The sequence below is a fragment of the Rattus norvegicus genome, chromosome 1 (assembly GCF_036323735.1).
Source record: "Rattus norvegicus strain BN/NHsdMcwi chromosome 1, GRCr8, whole genome shotgun sequence".
NCBI classification, from domain to species: Eukaryota; Metazoa; Chordata; class Mammalia; order Rodentia; family Muridae; genus Rattus; species Rattus norvegicus.
The window spans coordinates 141,601,591-141,627,731 of record NC_086019.1 but is presented as its reverse complement, the minus strand read 5'-3'; the positions used below and the strand labels follow the sequence as shown (position 1 = coordinate 141,627,731).

The following is a 26,141-nucleotide window of genomic DNA, read 5'->3' as shown; positions in this document are numbered from 1 at the left end:
TAATTCTGGACTACATAGGGCCATATAATGAGACCCTGTCTAATTCCCAAAAGAAGTTTTTGTGTTTAGTGACATGTGGACAACTGTATCAAAGGAATGAATCCATGAAAACGTGGGTTAAGGGCTGAGGAATGAATGGGGAATGTAGAAGATCAGGTAGAACACGAGTCTATGGATGATCCATTCATTAATCTGGAGGCAAACAGGAGCATGGAGTGATTTCTGACTGGGACAATGGGATTCAATGCCTTTATCCTACAGGGGAGAAGCCAGTGTAAAAGAAGAAACTATGGTTTTGAAGACACGTGGATGCTAGATGTGGCAGCAAACTGGAAACCACTGGAGACAGAGGTTTAGAAAACATTTTAACTTTGGGTATTTGAAGAATGGTGGAGAGGCACTATTGAACTATCTAAGAAAAGCCAGAAAAATGGAACTGACATACAAAACGGGAGAGAAAGACAATTGGGGGCATTCATTCCTATTTCCTCAGCCTACTAAGAGTGAGTCAGATTGTCTGGGAGGGTTTTGCTGCAGTCTTCTTGGAAAGGGATCTTGAGTTAGTCACATTTAAAGAAGAGGACCGAACAATCCAATAAACCTTTAATTCAAATTCATAAAATGTCTTCAATAAAGAGACAAAAATATCCATTTCCTACTTTCAGGATGTTTGGCTGAACTCAACTTCTGAGTACATTTGATTTTGACTGATTCCATAATCAAATTCTGGGACTCCTTTTGGCTTTTTAGGGTAAGGGACAACTACGGAAATGCAACAGTTTCCCCAAATTTCTTATTCTGTAGAAGATTCAACTTTGTGGTTGTGAAAGAATATGCTGGTCTCAGACAAAGATACCTACCATGTGAGACTGAATATGCCTCCATGCCTGGCTATTCCTAGCTGTTCCCTGGGCAGAGTGGTTACCTATAATTACAACATGCTTGGAGACCTATCAGCTGACATAATGGATCTTTATTAGCTGGTGCCGATGCTTTAATTGCAAAGATGTGACAAAGGTTCAGCTCACAGATAGAGCTTTGAGACAAAGGAGCAGGCAGATGCACAGGGGGAGACAGAGAGCCTTGGGTTCTTTTTCCCCATATCTTCATTGACATTTATGTGTTTGCTCATAGAATCTGTTCCCGGAAGACTGTGGTCTTAAGTTCAGTGTTAACTCCGGGTTGCGATTGCTCTCCTGCTGGGCGCTGCCCTGGTTTAATAACTAGCACATCTGCTTTGGTTTCAGAATTTAGATCTGCCGAAGATGCCACCATCTGGGCTGGTGTTGGATCTCCAACCCTTACTTCATATGTCCAGCCTGTGCTTAATGATAAAAAGGCTATGGACACAGTCACTCATTTGTTCAACGGGTTCAGTGTTGATAACGGCTGTGTTCCAAGTACTGGTGGAGATGCTGGGGTGTAGTATCCATGGAGACTACAAACATACTGAGAATCCATGAACATGGTCCACTGAGAGGACTTAATGACAAATAGTAAACAAGTAGATAAGTAAGCCAATGAGGCAGTTGTCGGATGGTGCTATAGAAGATTGACACTGCCCTGGCTTAGAACTGACTTCTTTTGAGGGGATAATTGGACAGAGAGACAGACAGTGGCTGCTGGCTGGTTCTGAAGAAGCACTAAGCTTGTGGTGTCTGAGAAGAAAGAATAGTGATATAGATTGGAGGGGCAGTGGTGAGGATGTAGCTCACAATGTGCAAGGCTCTAGATACTACCCCCAGCACTGAAAGAGAGAATACAAAGGAGGGAGGGAAGAAGGGAAGGAGAAAGGGAGAGAGAGACAGACACGCACACACACACACACACACACACACACACACAGAGAGAGAGAGAGAGAGAGAGAGAGAGAGAGAGAGAGAGAGAGAGAGAGAGGAGGAGTGAGGGAGTGAGGAGGAGAGGGGGAGAGGGGGAGAGGGAGGGAGGAGGAAGAGGAGGAGGAAATAAAGATTGGAGGGCCAGGTATGGTAAAACTCTGTAAGTAGTGTTTTTAATGGTTTTAGTTTTTATTCTAAACTCAGAAGGAAGAATTAAATACTTACTTTGTTTTTTGATATTGGTGTGTTGACCATGGACCAAAATGGGGGATAAAGTGTGGGAGAAGAATGAAAGTTTAACCAGGAGACCACAGCTTGGACTGGGATAAAAGTGGAATGGTGGGGGCAGCTTATCCAGAGCAGATGTGAAAAGACTGGAGATCTGTCTGAGGTGCAATTAGATGGGCATATTGGTGAGCTTGGGAGTAATCAGAGTCATCAAGCAAGACATGCAGGCTTGATATTATTTAGTAAATAGGCTGCCACCTGCCATCTAGAGAGGGCCTGGGGAAGGTCAGGTTCATAAGTAAAGACTATCAGTCCTTTGGCCTATGTTACGTTTGAAAGACCATTAGATAGGTCTGGTAAGGAATGGAATAAGAATGAGTGCACAGGACGGATGACCCCTTAGAATCTGAAGCTCTACCCAGTGTAGCCATTGTTCACACCCTTCTAAGCATGCTCAAGGCTTGGAGCTGGGGAGACTGAAGTGCTTTTCATGACATATACTCAGAGATAGTTTTCCCTAAGGAATGTCAGTGTGCACATTGTCTCAAAATCTAACCCACCTCCCCTGGTTTTGTGAGTCTTCATCACAAGGCTCGAAACCTGTTTTTTTTGTGCTTAAACCAGCATTCGCCTGTGGTGCAGGCTTTTGCTCTAGCACTCGGGTCATATAGAGGATGACATTTGTGCAGCAACATAAATTACCTCATGGTGAATCCTGGATGTTCCTGTTCTGAATCCTCCCCTCACCCCAGCAACAGATCCTCCACATTGCCATGTTTCCCCTTTGCTCTTCCAAGTCTCCTGAGTTCCTTTTGCTCATTTCTCCCCAGAGAAATCCAGTTACCACACTTCAGTGCCCTAAGCAGCTCAATGCTTTCCTTACTCAGCCTTGTGCATGATTTTGCATTTACACGGACTAATTAAAATGCTCTGCTACACAGTGGACCCTCCAGGAGCTCTCAGAACTTCTTGGGAATATTCTCTTTTCTTCCATTAACAAGTGCTGACAAAGGCTAGGGGTAGAGCCTGGCGATAGGAAGCCCTAGGTTCTATTTCCTGTACCTTAAAAACAAAACATCAACAGCAGCAGCAGCAACAAGAGCCTAAGACTAACCTGGAAAAATAATAACACCAAGCACGGCGATGAGTCTTTTGTTTATTCATTTTTGAGATAGTATTTCATGTTAGCCTCAAACTTGCTATACAGCTAACCATGACTTTAAACTTCAGATACTCCTCCTTGTGCCTCTGCAGTGCCTGGATTGCAGCTGTGTGCTTCCACGGCTAGTTTATGTGGTGCTGGAAAGCACGGTCTCATGTATGCTAAGCAAGCGTTCTACCAATTAGCTATATTCTCAGACCAGCAATGTTTTTGCTGCTTGTTTATTTTACTCAGACTGTTGCATGCAAGTCATTTCACAAAGTATCTATCTATCTATCTATCTATCTATCTATCTATCTATCTATCTATCTATCTATCTTTCTCTCTGTGTGTGTATGTGTACATAAATCAATTGAGCAATTGAGACTCAAGGAAAGCAGATAGGAAGCTGGGTAAGAGGTGCACTGGAGGTGTGGATCATGGAGCTTATATCATGTGATGTTGGAATGGCTGGGTATTATAGTTTATATGTAAAAGATACCCTATAGGCTTATGTATTTGACCACTTGGTCCCCTGACTATGACTGTTTTAGGGGTTATGGAGGCTTTAGGAGTGGGGTCTCACAAGAAGAATTAAGTCACTGACAATGGGCCCATGGTCTATAGTTTAGCTCTGGTTCTAGCCATAGTCTGTCAGCTTCTTCATTTCCTGGGGTATGAGAAAGCAGCTTCCACAGACATGTCCACTGATATACCCTCTCCACTGAAATGGACTGTATTCCCTCAAACCACGAGTCAAAGGAGACTCCTTTAAGTTACTTTTTGCTGGGCATTTGATTGAAGCAATAGGAAAAGTTTCTAATGTGTCAGGACTGTTTTCTCTAGACCAATGGAAAGATCTGACCAGGAGAATCGAATTCTCTGTGCTCCCATACAACAACCAGCTTTAGGCAAACACTTAACTTTCATGCAATTTTATTGAGTTCATCACAAATTTACTGAGCATGCAGTCCCTTAGCCACATGACAGGTCCAGATTGATATCATCATGTTCCTTACTATCAAAAGGAACTGCCTTCCCTTTTGTCTAGTTTGGCCACTATGAGGACGTGACTGAAGCCATCAGCCATACTTCTCAGGCATGTTTTGGGCATGCACCTCTTCCAGCAGTCGATCTACCTTTCTTAGCTGAGTCTCTGACATAGAGCCTCTCACTTGCCATCATGCCATTTGGCCATTTCTCTGACTCAGTATGACTAGGTAAAGGCATTCATCAAAGTCACCCAGTGTGACTTCCACCTGCTGGAATTGTTATCATCTATTCTTGCTACCTTCTGACCTCCTTGAGTCTTCCTTATCCCCAGAAATCCTGGCCCTCTGTAGTGTGTAGTTGATAACGCACATCCAAACTAAGGGCTCCATTAGGCAGCAGAGACCTGAGGCAATCAGAATTATTTACTGCTGAAAGTGGCTCCTGGTTCAGGTGGGCATGTGGCGCAGATCTGTTCTTGCAGGAACTGGGATCTTTGAATCTGGGCTTGCTTCTGTGACCAGGTGTAAAGTTGAGCGAGCGTTTGGGAGACAGTCCAAATCGGGCAGCCTATAAGATAGGAGAAATGACTCTCAGTCAGAGAACTCACTTAGTGCCTGCACTGTGCTAAGTAAGGCATTTACAAACTAATAATAACACATTTCCCTACAAATAACAGCAGTGCTTTGCACTTTTCAAACAAGGCATCTCAGAGAAGTACAATCCCCAACGTCTCACAGCTGCTTAGCGGCAGAGTCATGCATATGAAGGCAGGAGCTGGGCCCTTCACCATTCAGGTAGGATAGAAGTAGGGCTTTACCGGCGCCTGCCATTCTTATAACACAGGACTAGAAAGCCACACTGGTCTGGCAGTTCGTGCTTCTCCCTGCCTCACTCTCACCAAAGAATCATGGTTGATAAATGAAAGGACTTTCACAAAGAAAAAAAGTCAGATCCCATAAGATCACTGTGGCTTGCAGAGGATTTACTCGGGTCCTCATAGATGGCTTTATTATATTGGCTCACATGTTTCTAATAGTTGTTATGTTAAAGTGCTGCAGACAGAATACCAGGGGAAAACATGGCCTGGACTCCCTTACACCTTAAGTAGCAATAGGAACTGTATGGACTCTATTTCCCAAAGTCTGGCCTGTTCAGCACTTTGTTTTAGGGGATAGGGAAGACTCCCTCATTTTAACACAGCTGTCAAGTGGTTTTGCTCTGTTGCAGGTAAAATTATTTTAAAAACTGGTCTTCCAGATATTTAATTTCTTCCTGGTTTTATTACCCATGTTTCCTAAATCCTTTTGCCAAAGTCGTGACCTGGAGTAACTAGATAGTTAGGCATGTTGGTCCAAAAACCTGACATGGAAAAGTTAGACAGGAGATCCTGTGGAATTAATGTAAGACATATTTGTGGGAAGTGGCCAGATATACCAGGCCACGCAGCTGCTATGCTCTCTGCTGAAAATGAAAACGGCTAAGGCTTGGTTTGTTGAATAACAAGCTGGTATGAGAAATGTCTTGTCTGACATGTTCTTTCATCACAATGGGACTGAGAGGGCTGCGCAAAGGATGCTGTAACTCAGGGTTGGCTTCGCTCAGGGTTGGCAGGAGAAGGTCAGATCAACAGTTCAGGCCATGGGTCCTGTCTGAATTGTAGAATAGGTTTAAGGAATTCTTCAAATCTTTCCTGTAATGTCAATAAAGACTGACACTAGAAGAAAAATATACCCCTCCACACAAACATACCCCCACAACACACACAGAGGAAGGGAAGGAGGGAAGGGAGGAAGAGAGAGGAAGGAAGGGAAGGAGGGACGGAGAGGGAGAGAGACAGAGGGAGAGTGCTGACTGGAACAGAGCACTTACAGAAAGCAGTAAATTTAAGGCCAACCATGAACTAATAACCCACATGGAGGTGGGCAAGGAGGCTGGGAAGAGCTTGTTCTCAGGCAGAGTGGAGAAAGTAGAATGGGCTATGCTGAAGGTGACCACAGTGCATCTGAAAAGTTTGACCGGAAAGGGTCCTAAGGATACTTTGCAGTAGATGGAGGCCCACCTCCAGAGTGTGAGAGCAGGATTTTTTTTTAGGGTTTCTGAAGTTGGTGCCTTATAGACAGAACCTTAATTCTTTGGAGAACTGGTCAAGGGTGTCCAGAATTACCAGTTAGAGATAGGTACATATGTCCTGGGGTGTTCACATTCCACTGACTGTCCATCCCAGTAACCTCTTGACCTTTAACGTCTGGAACCTTCTGAAGATCTTTTTCAAATATGATATGGATACTATTCAGAGCCTAAATTTTGGTATGTCAGTCCATTTCTTTTAGTGCCAAGAAAACTATACAAGAATGTTTTCTGATCCAAGCATCATTCATATAAGTGTATGCTAGTGACCAGCCAGTGCCAGAGAGGTTACAAACTTAGATCCTGGTGAATTTGAATAGATTTAACCTAATGGTTCCTTAGGTCAGGTGGGAACACAAGAATTTCATGAATGTGTGTGTGTGTGTGTGTGTGTGTGTGTGTGTGGTAGAATTATGGGTGTGGGGGGTTCAAGGGACAGGCTAGAAACTCATCCACCAGTGTGTTTAACATCTGGTGTGGAGAAACCTTTGGAAATCAGCTCAGAGAATGTAGTGGGAAAACACCTGGCAAAGCAAATGGCTTCAACAGGGAGAAGCAGAGGTCCAGCCCAGGGAGGCGGTGCAGAACGAAGCTGCTAGCTGCTGCAAGCTCAGGATGCCTACACCCAGGGTCTGTGCAAGGAGACTTACAGCCTCTGTTCTCTGACCTTGTTCCTGTCGTAGGTCTAGGTCAAAAGAATAGGGGCTGATTAGGGTCTAGAGAGGGTAGGAGAGGAAGTGAGGAGGCAAGAGGTGCTTAGTTGAAGCCTTATGGTAGGATTGGGTTGTGGGGTAGGAAGTGGAAACATCTTCTTTGGAAGGGTCCCAGCATAAACTCCCTGGGCTCCCTCACAGCCTCTACAGTCTGGATCTTGGCCTTGGGGCTTCCAACAGAGCCTGATAGAAGGGATGTCCAAGCCTTGAAGTTATTTGAAGGAGTCTTGGCTAGAAATAAAGGGGTGTGTGCAGGGTTAGCCTGGAGAGGCAAAGAGCACTTTGTCCTGGTAGGCTGAAGGAAGCCTCCCTTGGAGCTGAGCCAAGCTGGAGAGAGAGGGGTAGCTGTCAGCCTCTGGGGCAGAGAGAGGATGTGAGGATTAGCAGGTGAGATGCATAACCACCACCCCTCCATACACTTGGGGGAAGACAGGAAGATCAGATTTAGATAACTCAAACTACCAGACTGTAGCCCTGATCAGCCAGAAGGCAAGAACTCTTCTAGCCAACATGCCTGTGCCCTAAGGAGGTGACAACTGCCTGCAAACTTTTAAATCGTATTTCAAGGAGAGGAAAGATGGGTCTTTGTTCAAAAAAGACTAAGGATTAAGGATCCCATGTGGATATACTAATTTGTATGGAAAATTTCCTTTCCCCATCTCTCCCTTTTCTGTGGCCTCTGAAGTTGGTGTAAAATCACCAAGAAAAGTCATCAAGGACTCTAAAACAAGGTCCCTTGGTTCTCACTGCATGACCTATTTCACTTTCTAGTGTTGTATATAAAACATTCCCAACATGAAGTTCAGAGTTCAGGGGAAGAGCAAAAGTGGACTGCTTTCTTTAATCTTGGAACTTTCTTCTGGAAAGTGGTAAATGGATGTCATAAGAACAAGACCTGTGCCCATCAGTGGTCTGGACTCCCATCCCTTTCAAAGGCTTGAGTGAAATCCCATCAGAATCGAAACTTATCTTGGCTGAGGCCATCGTTTCTCTAGTTACACAGCAAGGATGTTTGGAGTTTCTTTGTCTCAGCTGCCCCAAAGTTGATCTTACATAAAGAAGGCAAAGTAGATAGGAATGGGTTGCAAACTCCTCATTTTGTGTGTTATAGATAGACATTGTAGAGATGGCAGAAGGATCTTTTCAAGAACAAAGAAAGTCAAGAGACACATCAGGAGGAAAATGTCATATTAGGGGAATGAATGGACGTTTGCTGCTAGAAGTGAGGGTGAGCTCCCCAGATGGAGACTGTTGTGGGTCACCAGTCACCAGGAATGACTAGCCTTGGTATCTGTGCACCTATTCCTGCATTGTGTAAGGTGAAATACGGAAGCAGTTTAGGAAATTTTTGGTTCTGGATATCTGAGTTTTGAAATCAGTCATTAAAATCAGCAATTTAAAAACTGTACCATATTGGGCATGGCGGCGGTCAGCTGCGATCTCAGATCTCAGGAAGTGGAATTAGGAGGAGCGTAGCTTCCACGGCGTCCTGGACTACAAAGGAGACCAGAGCCCAAAGAACCTGAAATAATTTTAAATTTTAAATTAAAAGTAAAAACTAGTTCAAAGGAGTTGATGGTATAGAGTAAGTTCTGTCAAGCACCTCTGGACCCCCACAGTGTGAGCACTTTTTGAAAAATCTGATTTAAAGGTACCTAAACTTTGGGTTGTGCAAGCAGTCATGTTATTATTATTACCTCTGTCTTCTAGGAGAGGGGTCTGAGACTAAGAGAGATGCCATCATCAGGGAGGAGCATTAACAGTCCAGGCAGAGTGGAAGTGGGAAGAGCAAACTGGCCTTCTGTTTTCTCACTCAGTTCGTTTCGGTTGCACCACTGTGCACACACAATGTTATTGACTTCTCACAGAAAGTACTTGAGATGGGGATTTGCTTAATGTTGCCCATGAAAAGATCCAAGCTGAAGACTGGTTTTAGTGAATTGCTATGTAGTAGATATGCTGCCCAGTGCATTTCTATCCAATGCTACCCCATCCCAAAGATAGGTTGTTCCCTGCTTCCCTTACTCTAATGCAATGTTTATCTCGGCTCCTTCTCCATTTTTATGCTTGGTGTTCTGTCTTGGGATATATTGCTGCCTATATACATAGACCTTATGTCATCATTTTGTTTCCTTCCTATGTAGGACTCCACTTCTTCCCAGATCCAAGGGCTTTAATAGCTATCAAATGCAATGGTAGATCCCATGAATAGATGTTGTGGTCTTCTGGTTTGACCTTCAGTTTGTCCTGACCCCAAGATTTCTTATTTGCAAATCAAGGCTTCAGGTGCTTAATAGTTTAGATCTTTACCAGCAACTCTAGAGCAGGAAGGAATGACTTCAAAATGATTTTGCCCCATGATTGCATGTGAGAATTCTGCCTTAGAGGAAAGACTTTGGGGGTGGAGTTTGCTGCCTTAGAAACAGGGAAGACGGAAGCAGCATATCTGGGATCTTGCTGGAGCAAAGGAGCCCATGGGTGGTGGGCATTCACCCCTTGTATGGGCATTCTGAATGAGGGTCTGCCATCCCATTGGAAAGGAGCTATCCAAGCTAGGACAGAGGATATAAGGAGCTGGGCAAGTTGTTGGAGGGAGAGATTCCTAGCTAGAGCCTGAGATTCATCTTTCAGCACCTAGCTTCTCAATTCCAGATGGCTTTCCTTGGGGACTTCCTTTGCTCTTTACTCTTGGCTCCAGCAGCCACTGCTTAATGAGAGCCAGAGGCATTCTCACCACAAGAAGGGTCAGCACAGCACGCAGACAAGGAAGTGGGCATGAAAGGACAGGTGTGATGTGGTTATGGAGGTGATGGCAGGAGCCACAGTCTCAGTGGATGTCTGTACTTACACAAGCAGAGTTCAGAGGACAGCACCTGGGAGCAGGGACATCTGAACTTCAGTTTTCCTTGCTGAACTTGTGTCAGGAGACGTGAGCTGGAATTTGCCCCAGAACAGACAGTCCTTTCTCTGATCCTCTCTCTTTGCTGAGTCCAGAAACAGCAGGGTGTCGTGTGTATTTATTCATCTTGGTCGGAACACATTGTCTTTGTGTCCTATACTACCACCTCTTAGTCTCTGGGTGTACATGTGCCCTGGGGCATGACCTATGTTCCCTGCTTCTCAGCAGAGAAGACCACAGAGGCTCTTTGCAAGTCTGAGGTATCGGAGATGAAGGGTTCAAATTTGATGCTCACACCTGTCCTGGTTTAACAGAATCTTTATTCTTCAGGCAAGCCTTGGTTGGAGTCAGGACATAAATAAGTCTGCTCTTCGGGACTTGCTGGATCCCTTCCCATCCTCATTCATTCCTTTTAACTACTCCCCCAACTTCCCTTCTTCGTTTCTCTTTGTAGTGTTCTCCTTGCTTACATCCATGCTTCAGTTGGGACTTTAATTTATTCATTTTCTCATCAATTATTTAGTGAGTTTCTTGAGTATATTGGGCACTGTGCTAGGCTTAACTGATGGCCTCCAGGAACACTTGACACTGGTCCTTTGACTTGAATGCTTTAGGGCTGCTTTGCAAAAGCATCCGACTACAAAGTTGTGAAGGAAGCCCAGACCTCTGGAACAGAGACACTGGGATGGGCTATGGGCTGACATCAGGAAGATTTGAGTTCTTAGATAAAAGGACTGAGTATGTTGTCTTCGTTATCTTCAGGTAGCAACAACAATGGACAGCGCTGGGGTTCAATGGCACCATAACCCTTCCCATATCACTGTTACCTTATTTGGTTAGTCATTTTAAAGAGACCACAGAGTTCTCTTAGTTTAGAGCTTTAGAAGTGTGTTCTGCAAAGGTCCTTGCCATTGCTCCAGGTGATCTTACTCTGAGAGTGGAAACCATCCAGGGACTGCCTTTTAACAGCTGTTATTTGAACAGTTCTTCATGCTATGACCCCATGACTGTCCATGAGGAGGTGGCTGGATTAGTTGTAGGCCATAGCATAAAGCCAGAGAGATGCTCATACATATATAAGACCACACAGAACATCTACAGGTCCCAGGAGAGACACAACCAGAGGGCTAGAAGAAGGGTGGGGGCAGCAGAAGTACCTTCCATGGTAAAGACAAATGTCTTGCCTTCCTGGCAGGATGTTGCTCCTCCATGATTTAGTGCTGGCCCTCTTTCTTCTGTCACTTCAAAAACGCACAGTTGGAGCTCTGAGAATGTTATTCTTTTCTGCTTAAGGACATTCCGTTTCATGTGTAATTAAATGTGTGGTATTGAATTAATGTTTTCTTCTGAGCCTTTTTGGCAGCCCGAGACCCTAGGGTCTGGTTAGTGCTAAGAAAACACACACTTCTCAGAGATACTCCCTTCCCCTCCCTCTTCCCTTGTCCCCTCTCTCCTGTCAAGAACCTTCCAAGTCCTTCAAGTGCATAGCAGCCCTGTGCTGTAGCACACCCTGGCTAATGGCAGACTTAATGCTGTGCTTTGTAACTAACCCAAAGACACAGCAGCTCTGTGCTGTGGCCCATCTGTGACTAATGTCAGACTTTATGCTATGGTCTGCCACTAACCCAGTCACCTCCTCATGGGCAGTCATGGGGTCATAGCACCAAGAACTGTTCAAATAACAACTTTTATAAGGCCAGTGCATGGTGGATGTTTTCCACTTTCAGAGTAAGATTCCCTAGAACATCTTCTCCTTCGTGGAACCCTGAATTTGGGACTTCCAGTGCAGTCCTCTTGAGACATGTGGTCAAGTGGTGGGAGCAGAGCTGGCAGAGACAGGGTCTCTGTGCCTTATGGACATTACTCTTTTCTACGCAGTGATGCCATTCAGAGCACAGGGCTTCCCTGTAAAGGTGAGAGGACTTGCCAAGGCTAAAGAATGGCATCTGTCTGCTCACACATTCTACCCTTTCTCCATGGGTTTGTTATCTATGGTTTCAGTGGCAGTCTAAAAGTATGAATATTTGTCTTGCCTCTTTTAATAGACCACACTGGCTTACTCTTACCACTGCATGTTATTCTAATTATTATGTCATTAGTGGATGTCAATCTTTTGCTGTGTCTAGTATATGGATTAGACTTTACCATAGCTGTGTTTGTACAGGAAAAAGCCAGTTCCACAGTTCATCTAGGGCTCTTGCAATTTATTCTTTGCGGAAAGGGGGCAGTACTGTACCAGACTTTGCAATTTGACAGACCACCTCTGATAGCTAAGGGGTCTTGGGCAAACCTCAGCTCCCTCTTCTGGAGTACCAGAAGAGCAACAGGCTGTCTTTCACTTTCTAGAGATCATTAGAAAGATGAATGTGAAGGTACATGCAAGTGCTTACTTAGTCTGCCGTGGACGGTCCTCAATCAATGGAAGTTATTTTTATTAATAAGGGAATAAAGAGTATCTCAAAGTTAAAAGAGGCAAGCACAGAGTAAATTAGGGCCCATGAGAGAAATATCCAAGATTCCTTGGCAATGACACCAGGAGCCCGCTAGCAATTGCGTATTAAAATGGACCAACCCTTGTAGCTGCAGTGGGGCTGGAGGTTGTTTGTGAGCCTCTTATTAGAGGTAGATTGTGAATACATTTCTGAGAACAATAGTGAGCTTCACCTAAGGTTCTCTGCACGTGAACTGAGGAGAAAGCTCATTTCGGGAGACTGAGTCTGCAGCTCTACATGAAGTAGTCAGAATCACCATAATTTAGATCCACTGGTCCTGGGGATCTGGTATTTCTCCACTGATAAATACCCATCTTGAGGAGGTGGCTGTCTCTGCTTTTCGATGTCTTTTTTCCATTGTCTGACCAACCTCCTCCCACAAACTATTTTTGACTCTGCTAGAGAGGAGGCTAAATGTTGTGGTGGCAGACTGAGGCAGACTGGCAGGGACCCTGAGTCAATGCCTGTCCCCCCTGAGCAACCTCAGGCCATTTTCTTTTCAGAGACAACTATCATCCTTCCTTCAATTCCTTCCCAAGCCACTGCTTTGTTTGCACCTAGGCTAAGCTTCCAGAATGCAGATCTTGCAGAAGGAGGCAGAACCACAGGACTCGTCAAATGTCAATTATAGTTCATATATTTTCTACTTACTCCATCATCTTTAGATGTGCCTATGTATGTGCATATACATGGAGGTGTCATTCTTCAGGTGCCACCCATCTTTAGAGATAATTTCTCATTGGCTTAGAACTCCCTGTTAGGCTAGGCTGGCTGGCTAGTAAGCCCCAGGTCCATCTGCCTCAGCCTCCCCAGCACTGGGGAGTACAAATGTACAAGTGTGGAATGCCCATAAGTTACCTTTCTTAATTGTTCTGCCGAGTTACTATCCATGGGCCAATCTACAGATCAGGAACTCAAAGCTTGGAAAGACAACACAACTAAAAGTGTCAGGGCCAGGATTCCAGTACAGACCTGTTTATCTGTTTTTTTTTTTCATCTAAAATCATGTCTCTTTGAGTAATATGATAATTTTAGTGGATCTTGATCATTCTTCAGTCCTGGGTTACAAGGTTAGCAGTTTCTGGCTCCCCTTTGTTTGTGAACAGGAAAGGACATTGATGTCGATCTCTGTGGGTCCAGTCACATCTGATCATGCAGAGTCAGTAGCTGGGTGGGTCACAGTAGGAGTTTCAGAAATGTCTCTCTCAATATTGTCAACTTCCAGCCTCTGATGAGGGAGCTCAGGAAAACAGATATAGACAATCAACAAACCCAGCCAACCCACTAGCCTTAAGGGAACTGAGTGCTTGAGGCCAAGCTTGCTGTAGATCTGGAAGACCCTGCTGTAGTGAGTCACACAGTGTGGAACTGTGGCTTCGGTCTGTACTGCAGAGGAAGGATTCTGGAAGCAGTAACTGAGGCAGGGTCCATTTGTGTTGGATTAATCATTCGTCCTGTGGGAACCAGAGGACCTACAGGTGGCTTCTTCCGGTGGAATCCCATCACAGGCTCTCTGGTGAAGAAGAATTTGAGCTGAACCTTGGCAGAAGGTTCTAGTAACCATTTTCATTTCCTGAAATCCCTTTCCATTAAATACCACCCCTACTCTCTCAGCAGCCCTTTCCTTGATGGACTTAGGACACTTCCCCAGTTCTCCACCCACATTTATTTCTTTTCTCCTCCCCTCCTCCCAGCACCCCAAGTCCTGAGCTTTCCAGCTCACATGCCACCTGCCCAGCCAGCCATACAGTAAGGATTGATCAATACTCTCTTCTCTTAGGAGAAGTCAGCACCTTTGGCTTATGGGTTGGTTGCATGGCTTCACCAGTAAGGGCCCTGAACTGCATGATCGGAACTAAAAATAAGCAGAAAAGGGGCTCAAGCAGACATATGTATATTAAAAATGAAACAGTTCACTACAAGCCAGTCCTTCAGGGTCCCTCAATTCCACATTCTTCCCAATGTATCCATTTCTCAGAGCTTGGTTGGTTCTGAAAGCTGTCTTGTGGGGAGGCTCCTGCTCCTGCTCCTGCTCCTGCTCCTGCTCCTGCTCCTGCTCCTGCCCCTGCCCCTGCCCCTGCCCCTGCCCCTGCCCCTGCCCCTGCCCCTGCCCCTGCCCCTGCCACTGCCACTGCCACTGCCACTGCCCTTTCCATTGGGACAATGCTGTAAAAGAAACCCAGGATGAGCCATTCAGGAGAATAAGGGATAGTTAACGTTTGTACAGAACCATTTTGGTGACTATAGAAAAAGGAGCAAGAAAGCAGGAGCTGCTTGATGAAGAGGAAAGAACACAGGCTTGGAAACCCCTATGAGGAAAGGCTTTTCTTGGCCACAGTTGTCTCTGGATTTTGAAGAGTATCACAAGCCTTCATTTTATCTGTGAAAGGAGCCCAGTGACTCAGGCCCTTATGGGAATGAGGGCTACACATTTCATAGGACTGGCCACATGAACATTCCCCTTGCCTTACTTCTCTGTTGGAGAGTTCAGGAAAAGAAGCAGCTGAGATTGCATTTTAGAGTCAGGCCTTCTTGGTACCTGGACATGTCCACATGGAAGGGATTTATGTCCCACATTCTATTCAGTGTTTCTCTGCCAAAGTTCTTCAATCACCTTGTGGGGATTCTTGTCACCACAGTTGGGATTTCATTGTTTACTGTAGGAAGACTTTGGGTGGGATGAAGTCTGATTTTATTTCTGACTCCTCCTATTCGTAACTCTTACCGCTTGACCAGGCAGAAACACATGTATTGATCCTAAACGTCTTATACTGAGAAGACAAGAGGAGACTTTATTTTGAGCCACTGGGTATTTCCATGTCCCTAAAAATGATTCATTTACATGCTTAGGCAAACCACTTTGCCTCTAGCCTGCCTTTTCCATGTTCCTGGGAAGAGGAGAGTGATTTCTCACAATGTGCTCACCTAGACTCTGCATAGCTCAAAGCCAGCAGATGCCATGCTCACACACAGCAGCAGGAAGTGAGCAGAAGATGCCAGGCTCTTAATCCAGAGATGGATAGAAAGCCATTCCTGTCTAAAACTGCCACTTTGGAGCTTCAGACTCAAAGCCCTGGACTCTTGCTGCCTAGGGAGGGAGAAGGGAAAGGACTTTCAGACATGACCCAGGAGTCCAGTTTATTTTGAAGCTCCTCAAGTCTCATTTTGCACTGAGTGTTTCTGAGACTGGGAAGTGCTAAGGAGAGGTAGCTCAGAGCTGGGCTTAGGGACCAGTGAGAATTTGAAACATTGCTTTGTGCAGAGGTTTCTAAAACACGAGAAAGCCAGGGAGGCTTGATCTCTAGGGCATAGATGGCCACTTCAGTCTCTTCAAACAGTTGACTCAGCTTAAGCCATATAGATTGCAAGGGCAAGAGGGGCTTAGAAGTAAATCCAAGACCCGTGACCTTCTCCTGGTTTTCTGGGTATGAGGTGTGAGTTACCTGTTGGTAGGTTTGGTACTTCTTAAGTCCAGCCTGTAGAGGCAGCTGTGGTATCAGCTAGCTAACTCCTCATTTCATGAAACATCCTGTTCCAGAGGTCCTCAAAGTGTGTCTCCTGGATCAGCAAAGTCAACATCATCTGGGAACTTAGAGATGCTTGTTCTCAAGCCTGAAGATGGACTCTCTGGGTGGTAATCTCTGGGGTAGGAGCCCAGCAATCTGTTTTTAACAAACTCTCTGGGTGATTTTGAGTGTACTTCTCATTGGCCAATCAGAAAGAGGGTGGGATCTGAAGCAGAGTCAGCTTTTTCTCACGTGACTGGCTTCTCTGGCATATCTTCCAATTCTGGATTTCATGCTGATCTCAGCACCTGGGGGAGACTTGGCTTGGCTTATATTTCACCTTCTTTTAAAATAATACCAGTCACAAGGAAAATGGTATTTTACTATATTTACAATTTGGAGTAAGTTTATTGTATTACTTTCCTGGGGAGAGATGGACCAACAAACATATGTGCACCCAAGATAGAGTATCAATAACATACCAAGGCTAGTTTGGCAAACAAATGAATATTAGAGTTACAGGAATATAAGTGACTCAAATCCAGCTGCATCACCAAAAATTCCTACCTTAGCATGGGTCAGAAGCTGTGTGCTTGGAGTTCTATCTGAGCCTACTGCATGCTATACATGTTAGTACCTTCCAAGAGCAGGTGCAGCTGGAAGGATGATGTGTGGCTAGGATGGGAGTGTGGAGGAGAGATGGACTGAAATCTCTGGTGAGACTCTGATAATGGCCCTACTCACCTCTTCTACAAGGACACAGTGATAAGTCCAAGCGCTCTCTCTCTCTCTCTCTCTCTCTCTCTCTCTCTCTCTCTCTGTGTGTGTGTGTGTGTGTGTATGTATGTATGTATGTATGTGTATGTATGTACACATGATATGAATGTGTATGTTCATGCCACAGAGTATATATAGAGGTCAGGGGACCTCCTTTGTGCTGGTCCTTGCCTTCTACTTTGTTTGAGAGCAGGTGTCTTGTTTTGCTACTGTATAGGCCAGAATAACTGGCTCTCAGGTTTCCATATGTTCTCTTTCTGCATCCAGACTCGCCATAGGAACTATAAGATTATATAAACAGCTACTATGACTGACTTTTCCTGGGGACCCACTCAGGTCCTGCCACTTGCATAACAAGTGCCTTACTGGGCCATCTCCTTAGCCCAATAGGCTGATGTTGTAAGTCACTGTCACTGTGATTTCAAGAACACAAGGTCACGTGGTTCCCAGAAAACAGAGTTCCACAGTTCAAATGTTTATAGATTTGTACATTCAGCTGTGGGATATGCACATTTTACAGATGAGAAATCTGAAGTCTGGTTCCAGGCTGGAGAGCTGTCTTACCAGGCCACATCTTCACTCCCTGGTCGTGCTAGGTCACTCACCTTGCAGGACCCCATGTGTCATCACTAGCCACCTAGGATTGACTAGGCAGTGGCGAGAAGATGACTTCCCAATAGAGGCCAAGACGTCCCATTTTCTACTAGTAATACTCTTTAGCCTTACCCCTGAAGGCCAAAAATACACCATTCTTAAGAGGCTACAAGAGACAGACAGGGTTGCTGAACAAGGAAGGGCTGAGCCATCTCTCCAGCTGAGGAAACCATTTTTATGCACGAGTTATGAAGGCTGCCTGCAAAGAAGAAGGAAATGGGGGCCGGTAATCCTAGACCCTGTGAAATATTGAACTCTGATAGGAAAAAATAGTACTCAAGTCTACCAAGCCACTAGGCTCAGCTTTCAAGCCATGCCCCTCTGTCCTTGTCACATGGCTCTTCTCTGTGGGAACAGTCTGCCACGGTTCTTCCACGTTCAGCTTTCACTGTTGGACAAGCTCATTTGAGAGGACCTTCTTTGCTGGCTGGGCGACATGCTTCATAATGTCGATAGAGGTATTTAATGGGCCTTTGCCTGTTGAACAATTCATGTGAAGGTCGGTGAGTAACCCCCACCTCACTCCTTTCTTCACCAGCCCCCTGATTGTATAGTTCCTTGGTAGCATTCTTTCCAAAGAGGTGGGAGGGCTGAGGTCACAGCTCTGCTCTCTCCTGGCAGACACGATTTAATTAGGTTGCTAAATTAGCAGAGGCACTGGCAGCTCTTCCATTTGCACAGACCCCAGGTCTGAGGCTGTCTTTGAACTTGTCATCTGTGATCTGATTGGTTTGCTTTCCCTCAAAGGAGCAGTGCTGGCCAGCTAGAGATTTTTCTGACATAATTTTAGCTGCCTATGAGTGTTTTCTATCCTGAACAGGGTATTATTGTACTATTTTGTGTGTGTACATATGTATGTGTGTGTAAGGATGTGTACATGGTGTATGTGTATGTATGTATGTAGGTATGTATATGTGTGTGTATCTGTAAGTGTGTATGTGTGAGTACATGTTTGTGTATGTGTGTATGTATGTGTGTGCATATGTGTATATTGGGTGTCTTTGTGTACATGTGTATATATGTATGCATGTATATGTGTGTGCATGTGTATGTATGAGTTTGTGTACATATGTGTATATGTTAGAATATATGTGGTATGTGCATATGTATATATGAGTATGTGTACATATATCTATGTGTGTGTGCATAGTTGTATGCTTGTGTGTGGCATGTGTATGCATATGTTTATGCATGTGTATCTGTGCATATGTGCATGTACCTGTGGGTATATGTGGTTGTGAGTGTATATGTGTGTTTGTAAGTGCATGTGCTTGTATTTGTGTCTGTATGTATGTGTATGTATTTGTATGTGTGTGAATATGAATATGTGTATGTGTGTTTATTGAGCACATGTCTCTAAGTATCTCTTAGATTAAGAGAACCCATTTTTCTGGATTATTTCATTTCATTACAGGGCTTCAGTGAGGATGGCATTGCTGTTAACCCCATTTAATAAATGAGGAAATTGAGACTCTGGGATTAAATATAACTTTCCCTGGGAAAAAAGTGGGCAGGATTGTCATGGAGCCAGCATTCAAATCTGATTCTCAACTCCACCCTGGCAAAGTTGGTGTTTAAAGAGGTACCAGCAGCTCATTGGCACCACGTAGGGACTTGCTGTGGATGTTGATTTTCAGGCCCACAGAATCAGAATCTGCATCTTGCCAGGATGCTTCCATTCATGTGCTGCACCACAGGCCATGCCCCTATTCAGTGACATCACTGATTCATGCTCTGTCCTGATTATAAACTACCATTAGCCCTGGCCTTCATCTGAGGTGTAGAGTGCACAGAGCTGAGATCTCATTTCGGGTTAGATTTAGTTCAAAAAGCCATGACAATCTCTATGCCCAAGCTGGGATATTAACCTTTGCCTCTTCTCGTTGTGGACCAAGAAGTACCTTAGATTTCTGCTGACCTGAAGGTGCTAGAATCTGACCTTCTGTCCCCTTTGTAATACTCCTACAGATGTTCAACACATCAAGAGGAGAGACATCGTGTTGAAGAGAGAACTGGGTGAGGGAGCCTTTGGAAAGGTCTTCCTGGCTGAGTGCTACAATCTAAGCCCCACCAAAGACAAGATGCTTGTGGCAGTGAAGGTAAATCCAGGGGCACATGGGCAACCAGGACAGGGTTGTTGGTGGTCCAGTAAGGTGAAGGGCATTGAGAGGGTGGTGTTAAACCAATCAAAGAGCCTTGGTCAAGAGTCAGTGCAGCTTCCAATAGTCTGAACATGACTTTGGTTTTAGAAGTCACTAACTACAGTATGTAATGGGGATATGTCTGGTGACAAATTCTGTCCAGTGACAAAAAAGCTCTGGCAAAATGGGAGCTTCAGATCATTTTCTTCAATAACTTGTGGGGGTGCTGTCTGCCTAAACAGGCATTTGGCCACATCTCAGGAGCAGATCTGGATAAAGGGGCCTGTCTTATGAGTCAGTGAGGGCATTTCAGTGGTCCTAGACGTCACAGGGAACAGAGGGAGATAGGGTTAGGGTGGTTGCACAATTAGCACCTGGAACTTGGTAAGTGAGGTTGGGATAAATTCTAAAATTTCGGCTATGTCATCTGAGCTCAGATCCCAAGAGTACATGTAGAGGGTTACTGGAGTTGCAGGAGGGCCTTTAATCCCAGGACTGTAAACCAGTGAGGCTCCAGGCAGGTTTGCCTCTGGGTAAGTATGGAAGAAGCTTGGTTCCCATTGGCTGCCCCCCTCTACCCTGCTCCAGCAGAAAGTCTTCTCTGTGCAATCAGTGCTCAACAAGACTTGGTATATTTAGAACACATGTCAGATGGACTTGCTTAGATCTGGAACCAAACTATAGAGTCAGGAGAATGGCATGGCCTCCTTTCCTGCTCCAAAATATTCTGAGGCCTCTCTGGAGTTTGCATGATATTCTCAGAAGTCAAACAACTTTGGAAGTGGAGATGGAAGGCATTGCCACTGAGGAGGACACTTATTGGGACCTCAGGATGATCTCACCTTTAACATTGAATGGCTTGATGGAAATCCCATCATCAGTTTATGAATCTTTGACTTTTGTGTCTCTGTATCCATACTCAGGGGTATCTATCTGTAGGTTGTCTCTGCCCAAGAGGGTGAACCATCTGGACAGATACAGATGCTGTAGTTTAGTGTGCCACTTGAGATGGGCATCAGAGTGAGAGAGCTTGGATACAACTCTTAAGTCCTCCACTGATCATCTACATAACCTTGAGCAGAACTTAAGCTGAGCTTAAGGGTTCCACTCTGGACTACAAGAGTGATAATATCTTCTCAAAAACTGCTGATGACTAGGTAAATGCTCAATAAAGAAGAGTAGTGGTTTTTAATTTCTGTATTTATTCCTAATGTTAGCAACATCATATATGATAAATTTAGGCACATCATATATGACCCACTGAGCTTTTATTAGCTATATATAAAGGTTACCACTTTTCCCTCCAAAGGACCAGAGACTAAATCTAACTGCTTAAGTGTTGAAGACTATTTGCTGCTACATCTCTCAACACTGCCCATGAAGTAGGAAAGAAGCACCAACATCACATGAACCAGCCATGAGCAGCTGTTTTCCAAGATAGATATTTACAAAAACAGGAGTAGATGGCCAATCTCTGTTTTGAATATCAGTACCTGGACCATTGCTCCACAAAAGGCTAATGATTATTGTTCTTGTCATTCTTGGAATGAACTTGAGTGTTTTGGACAAGGCTTGTGGAAAGGTTTCTAATTTTATCCTTAACCTTAGTGTATGCACTGCTCTGTTATGTTTAATGAAAAAGATGACACTCATCTATTGGCTATCCGAGTGTCTGTCTGGAAAGTGGCAAGGGAACCAGTTTGGGAATTTTCAGCGGGAGCTTGAGAAACACAGGTCTCAGTTAGGTCTGTGAAGAGTCTGACACAGAGAGGCACTTGCCAGAATGTGTGTTGCAGAAAAAAAATGTGTTTCTGATTGTACCCTTTCCAAAGAGTCTTCTCCCCATGGGCTTGGGAAACTCACGAGATGAGTGCTCTGGAATTTGACACCATTTGTCAAGCAATGGGTCTGCCTAGCCCAGCCTGCAGAATTCCATCTTCTCCAAGACCACCCAGGGATGGGAGTTCCTTGCTCTCTGTCCTTTCTGGATTCTTATCCTTTTGCAAACTTTTCTCTTCACTCTGTTCTCATGTTGATGCAAGTTAGTCCTGTATTTCTGGAGGACAATGGCAAGCATAGCCCAAGAATAGGTTTCCTCAAAATTGGATGTGAGTTTTCAACCTATTGCCCAGCAGTTGATATGATAGGAACAAAGGTGTGCCAGGCACAGCCTATTTTTTGTTTGTTTGTTTTTTGTTTTTTGTTTTTAGGTGCTAGTAGTCTACTGAGGAACAAGGACAAGCACCTGCCAAACAAATGGAAGAAAGGACAAGACAGATCATAATTTGTGTATAAGCAAGACTTTAGACTCCAGATGCCTCTAGGCATGCAGTGAAATAACATCCCAATAGCTATTATAAATGACAAATATATTAAGACAGAACCAGTTGTTGGTAGAATAGAGCTATCATCCTAGTACTCAAGAGATTGAGTCAGGAAGATCATGAGTTTGATCCTAGCCTGGGATACATAGTGAGATTCTGCTTGGAAAAAATACAGTAAATGCATAGATATACATATATATATATATATAGATAGATACATAGAGTATTCAGATAGATAGATACATACATACATAGATACATAGAGTTTACAGATAGAGTAGATAGTAGATAGATAGATAGATGCATAGAGTATACAGATAGATAGATAGATACATAGAGTATACAGATAGATAGGATAGATAGATAGATAGATAGATAGATAGATAGATAGATAGATAGATAGATAGCTTTTTTATCACATCCCAGCTGTGCAGCATGCTAAAGAGCAGTGGCTGTCTCCTTGGTTATGACCATTTGACTTACTGCTCTCACCTTCTATCTTAAGAGAGAATTGAATCACATTCAGTAGCCTAGGGAAAGGTCAAAAGCCTAAAGTCAAAGTTAGATTTCTACTAAATGTGTTTTTTTTCCAACCATCAGATGTCAGGGATTATATGTGATCATCTCATAGTTTCAAATTGGTGACATCACTTTATACAGTCATTTAACAAATAGTCCACTTACTCAGCATTGGCACTCAAACAAACCACTTGCTTGGAAGGTTGAAAACACTTTCTTACTATGCGTATATAATCTGCCTCCTTTTATTTGCCCTTTCTCTGTCATTCTGTGTTCTGTACAGAGTGATCCTGAAGGCTCTTTCAGTACATGAGACATCCCTGTACTTTAACCTGTTTGAATTTTTCTATCTGTGGATCTGTGTGATCTTATGATTTATTTCCAAATTGGTTTCTAATTTTTATCTTTTAGCTTTCTGTTTTATCTTTTTTTTACTGTCTATGTTGGTTTTTCTTTTTCTTTTTTTCCCTTTTGAGATGGGATTCTACTATGTAGCCCTGGCTGAACTGGAATTTTCTATGTAGCCCAGCCTGATCTCAGACTCCTGGTGATCCTCCTATCTCTGCCTTCTTAGTGTCATGATTATAAGCATGGGTTACCATGACTGACATAAGTTTATATCGATCATACATTTTACTTGTGTGTACGTATGCATGTGTGTATGCATAGTACCTGTATATGGAGGTCAGAATACAACTTTTAGGAGTTGGTTATCTACCACAGGAGTTCAGGGGATTCAACTCATCTCTTCAGGCTTGATGACAAGCGCCTTTTCCCTTTGAGCCATCTTGCTGGCTTATGCATTGTTTTTGTAAGAAGCAATTATTTCTTCTTCTTTTTTTTGGAGCATGTTCTTATTTCAAAATAAATATGGGCCTGGTCTGCAGGAATTCATATTCTTGTTTTGACAGTTTTCACAACTTGGATTTTGCATGATATTTTTTTTAATACGTCTGAGTCTCAGCATTGGATTTCTCTGGGATTGGAGGGTTGTTTTGATCTGTGTGGAATGCTCATGGCTTCCAGTTATAGAGATTTAAATTGGAGTAAGAACTGAAAGCATTTATGCAACAATCTGAGGACAGAATCTCAGGGTTTGGGGGTGGTTTATATCTTCATATTTATCATTTACAAAGCTTAATGCAGTATCTCTCAACTTGAGCACTTTTAGCAGAGTAGGATGATTTGCTGCTGGTAAGTAGTTGATTTCCTTACACAGTGTTTAGCAGTCGTTTTTGTTCTTTGTCCAGTAGATGTTAACTCCCACTGTAACAGCAAAATGCCATTGACATTGTCCAGTGCTCCTAGTGAAGCCCAGAAAGCACAGTCAGCATTAGTCAACATCGTTTCAGTAGTAAACTCAAGGAATCATAGGTTACTGAGGAGAGCTGGGAGTAGAAGAGGCGGTCTTTCTCAGAGAAAAACACACCGATATGCAACAGTCTCGGTATTATTAACTAGCCACAGGCCACATGGTAAATGATTGGTAGAGCTGGACTCTGATTCCCCATGGCTCTCTGATGCTTTTCCTTTCATACTTGGAAAAGAGCCTCCTTTAATCTCTGACTTTTACTGTTTCCTCATTTTTTTCAAATGATTTTTCTTCTACTGCTAGTTAGTTTTTAGTCATTGACGTTTAGAATGTCTTCATAAAGTATTTATCCTGTGGTCTAAGGAACCTGCCTGATTCCTATTCATATTTGATTGTGGTTTTTTTATAATGTTTCATTACATCAAGTGATGACATGATCAGGTTTAACTCTCAGAAGTATCTCTGTAGGTGACAAGCACTGAGGGTTTGGGGTCCCCTGACACCAGTCAATGTGCTCATCAGAATTGATGGTCAGTAGCAGCTCAGCCGCCTAGTTATATCGCTACAGCTCTGTTGAAGTTCTTTATGGCCATTTGATCTTCATCAAATGAAAAGGTCCAAGGTTACAGAAAGGCCAGTAAGACAGAAGCATAACAAATGGGAGAGTTCATGGAGTTAGGGAGAAGAAGCAGAGGGAGATGGGCAGAGCTGACATTTTGTGTCTATGACTGTTAAGAAATTGGGATTTCATGGTGAAGATAATAGGAAGCCAGTGACATACAAGAGAGGGGCATCTGTTCATGCAGTGATAACCTATCTTTCTCCTGTGTAAATCTGTGAATAGCACTAAGGAGAAATGGCAGCAGGTGCCGAGGGACTAAAATAAAAAAATAATTTTTGCAATTATAATAGGTCACTTGTAACGTGAGTGCATGTGGGTATATGTTTGCACACCCAGGAGTGTACATATTCCTGTGTGCATGATAAAATGAGTTGTAAGATACTAATGAAATCCCAATGAAAACATCCCTTGAAGTATCTTACCCCCGCTAAAGAAAAGACAAGTGGGAGGCGACAGTTGGCTAAAATGAAGATGTTAAATGCCTGGGAAGGGGTTGGGCTGCTAAGCACACTTTGTTTCTGACTCACCCTGTCTTGGTGCACAGCCCAGCTGAACCCCATATCTAGGGCTGAAGTTCTCACAGGAGCTGACTCACATGGAGGACAAGACCAGATGGGAAATGTCCTCTACATTTTGAAGAAAAAAGAGGGAGATAAGGAATTTGCTTCTAGTTCTCTTTGACTGTGCTTACTATTCAAAGGGGCCCAGCCAGGAATGTCCCCAAGTTCAGGCTACATGGCAAGACCCTCTTTCCTGTGCCAGCAGTTGGTGGCTATGATAAACATCAACTCCATCCCATGCCACTTCATGGTGACCCATTTTGCAGTTGCCAAGCAACCAAGGAAGTATTGGATATAGAATCCTATGAGAGGGGCCAGAGAACTTTTGGCCCAGTTTCCCTCTCCATTATTCTCCTGTCATCTCTGTCCTAGTTGCATTAATCCCTGGGGCTGTGGCCACTGACAGCTCTGGCCCCCAGTTGCTGCACCTCTCACTTTGACAGTTACATAGGAACTTCAGGTTTGACCCACCAGCTGGAGAACCCAGTGTGAAGGAAGAGGGAAAGGGTGTGGAAGCCTTGGAGACAGTGGTTGTATTGTGCCCCATTCCTCAAGAGGAACTCTGTCTGCCTTGTGGTTCAGGTTGCCAGTCTGAGGGACAGACACTGGCTGCTACTGCTCAAGGGCTGAGAGCAGAAATATCCCATGGTTGCCACTGATGTCGGGGCTATGGGAGAGAATGATTTAAAGAGATGGAGAGAGGCCATTTGGCTGCCCCCAAATCTGAACTACTTTTCTCTCTTATAAATCCAATGCTCACATAAATCTTCATACTCTCCCATCCCACCCATGCTGGGTTCCTCTGGGTTTTTTTTCCCTCTCATTCCTCATGAAAATAAATGATTCACACTCAGTCACCTTATGCCCATGTTTTATCCCATGTAGCTCACGACTTTAGCAGGGAGGTGGGTCACCTGGAAAGGTTGTTTTTCCCCATAGCACTTCGGCTGACAAGCATTTGTTCAGGTAGCTGGAAGCCACTGGAGATTTTTCTTTATGCCAGGTATCCACCCCACAGCTGAAGTGATCATCACATCGGGTCATATGTTTTGGGAGCTGGAGCCATGGCTCAGTTGGCAGGCTTCCTACCTACTATGCACAGAGTTCTGGGTTCAATCCTTAGCAATGCATAAAACCAATCACCAAAGAACATGGTTTTAAATCACAGGGCTTTGGAGGTGGAAGCAGGAATTCAGAGTCATTCTCAGCTATAGCATAAAACTGTGTCAGAGAGAGAGAGAGAGAGAGAGAGAGAGAGAGAGAGAGAGAGAGAGAGAAAGAGAGAGAGAGAGAAT

The 26,141-nt window shown here is 44.0% G+C and overlaps 1 protein-coding gene across 6 annotated transcripts in view; it reads left to right on the top strand.

The window, feature by feature from the left end:
* Positions 1-26,141, top strand: part of Ntrk3 (neurotrophic receptor tyrosine kinase 3) — a 387,384-nt gene that overhangs the window by 285,844 nt on the left and 75,399 nt on the right. For all 6 annotated transcript variants that reach the window (XM_063287704.1, NM_019248.2, NM_001270655.1 and 3 more), the window contains one exon: positions 19,337-19,467. In XM_063287704.1, the coding sequence (XP_063143774.1) occupies positions 19,337-19,467 (131 nt within the window). The remainder of the gene's footprint in view (positions 1-19,336; positions 19,468-26,141) is intronic.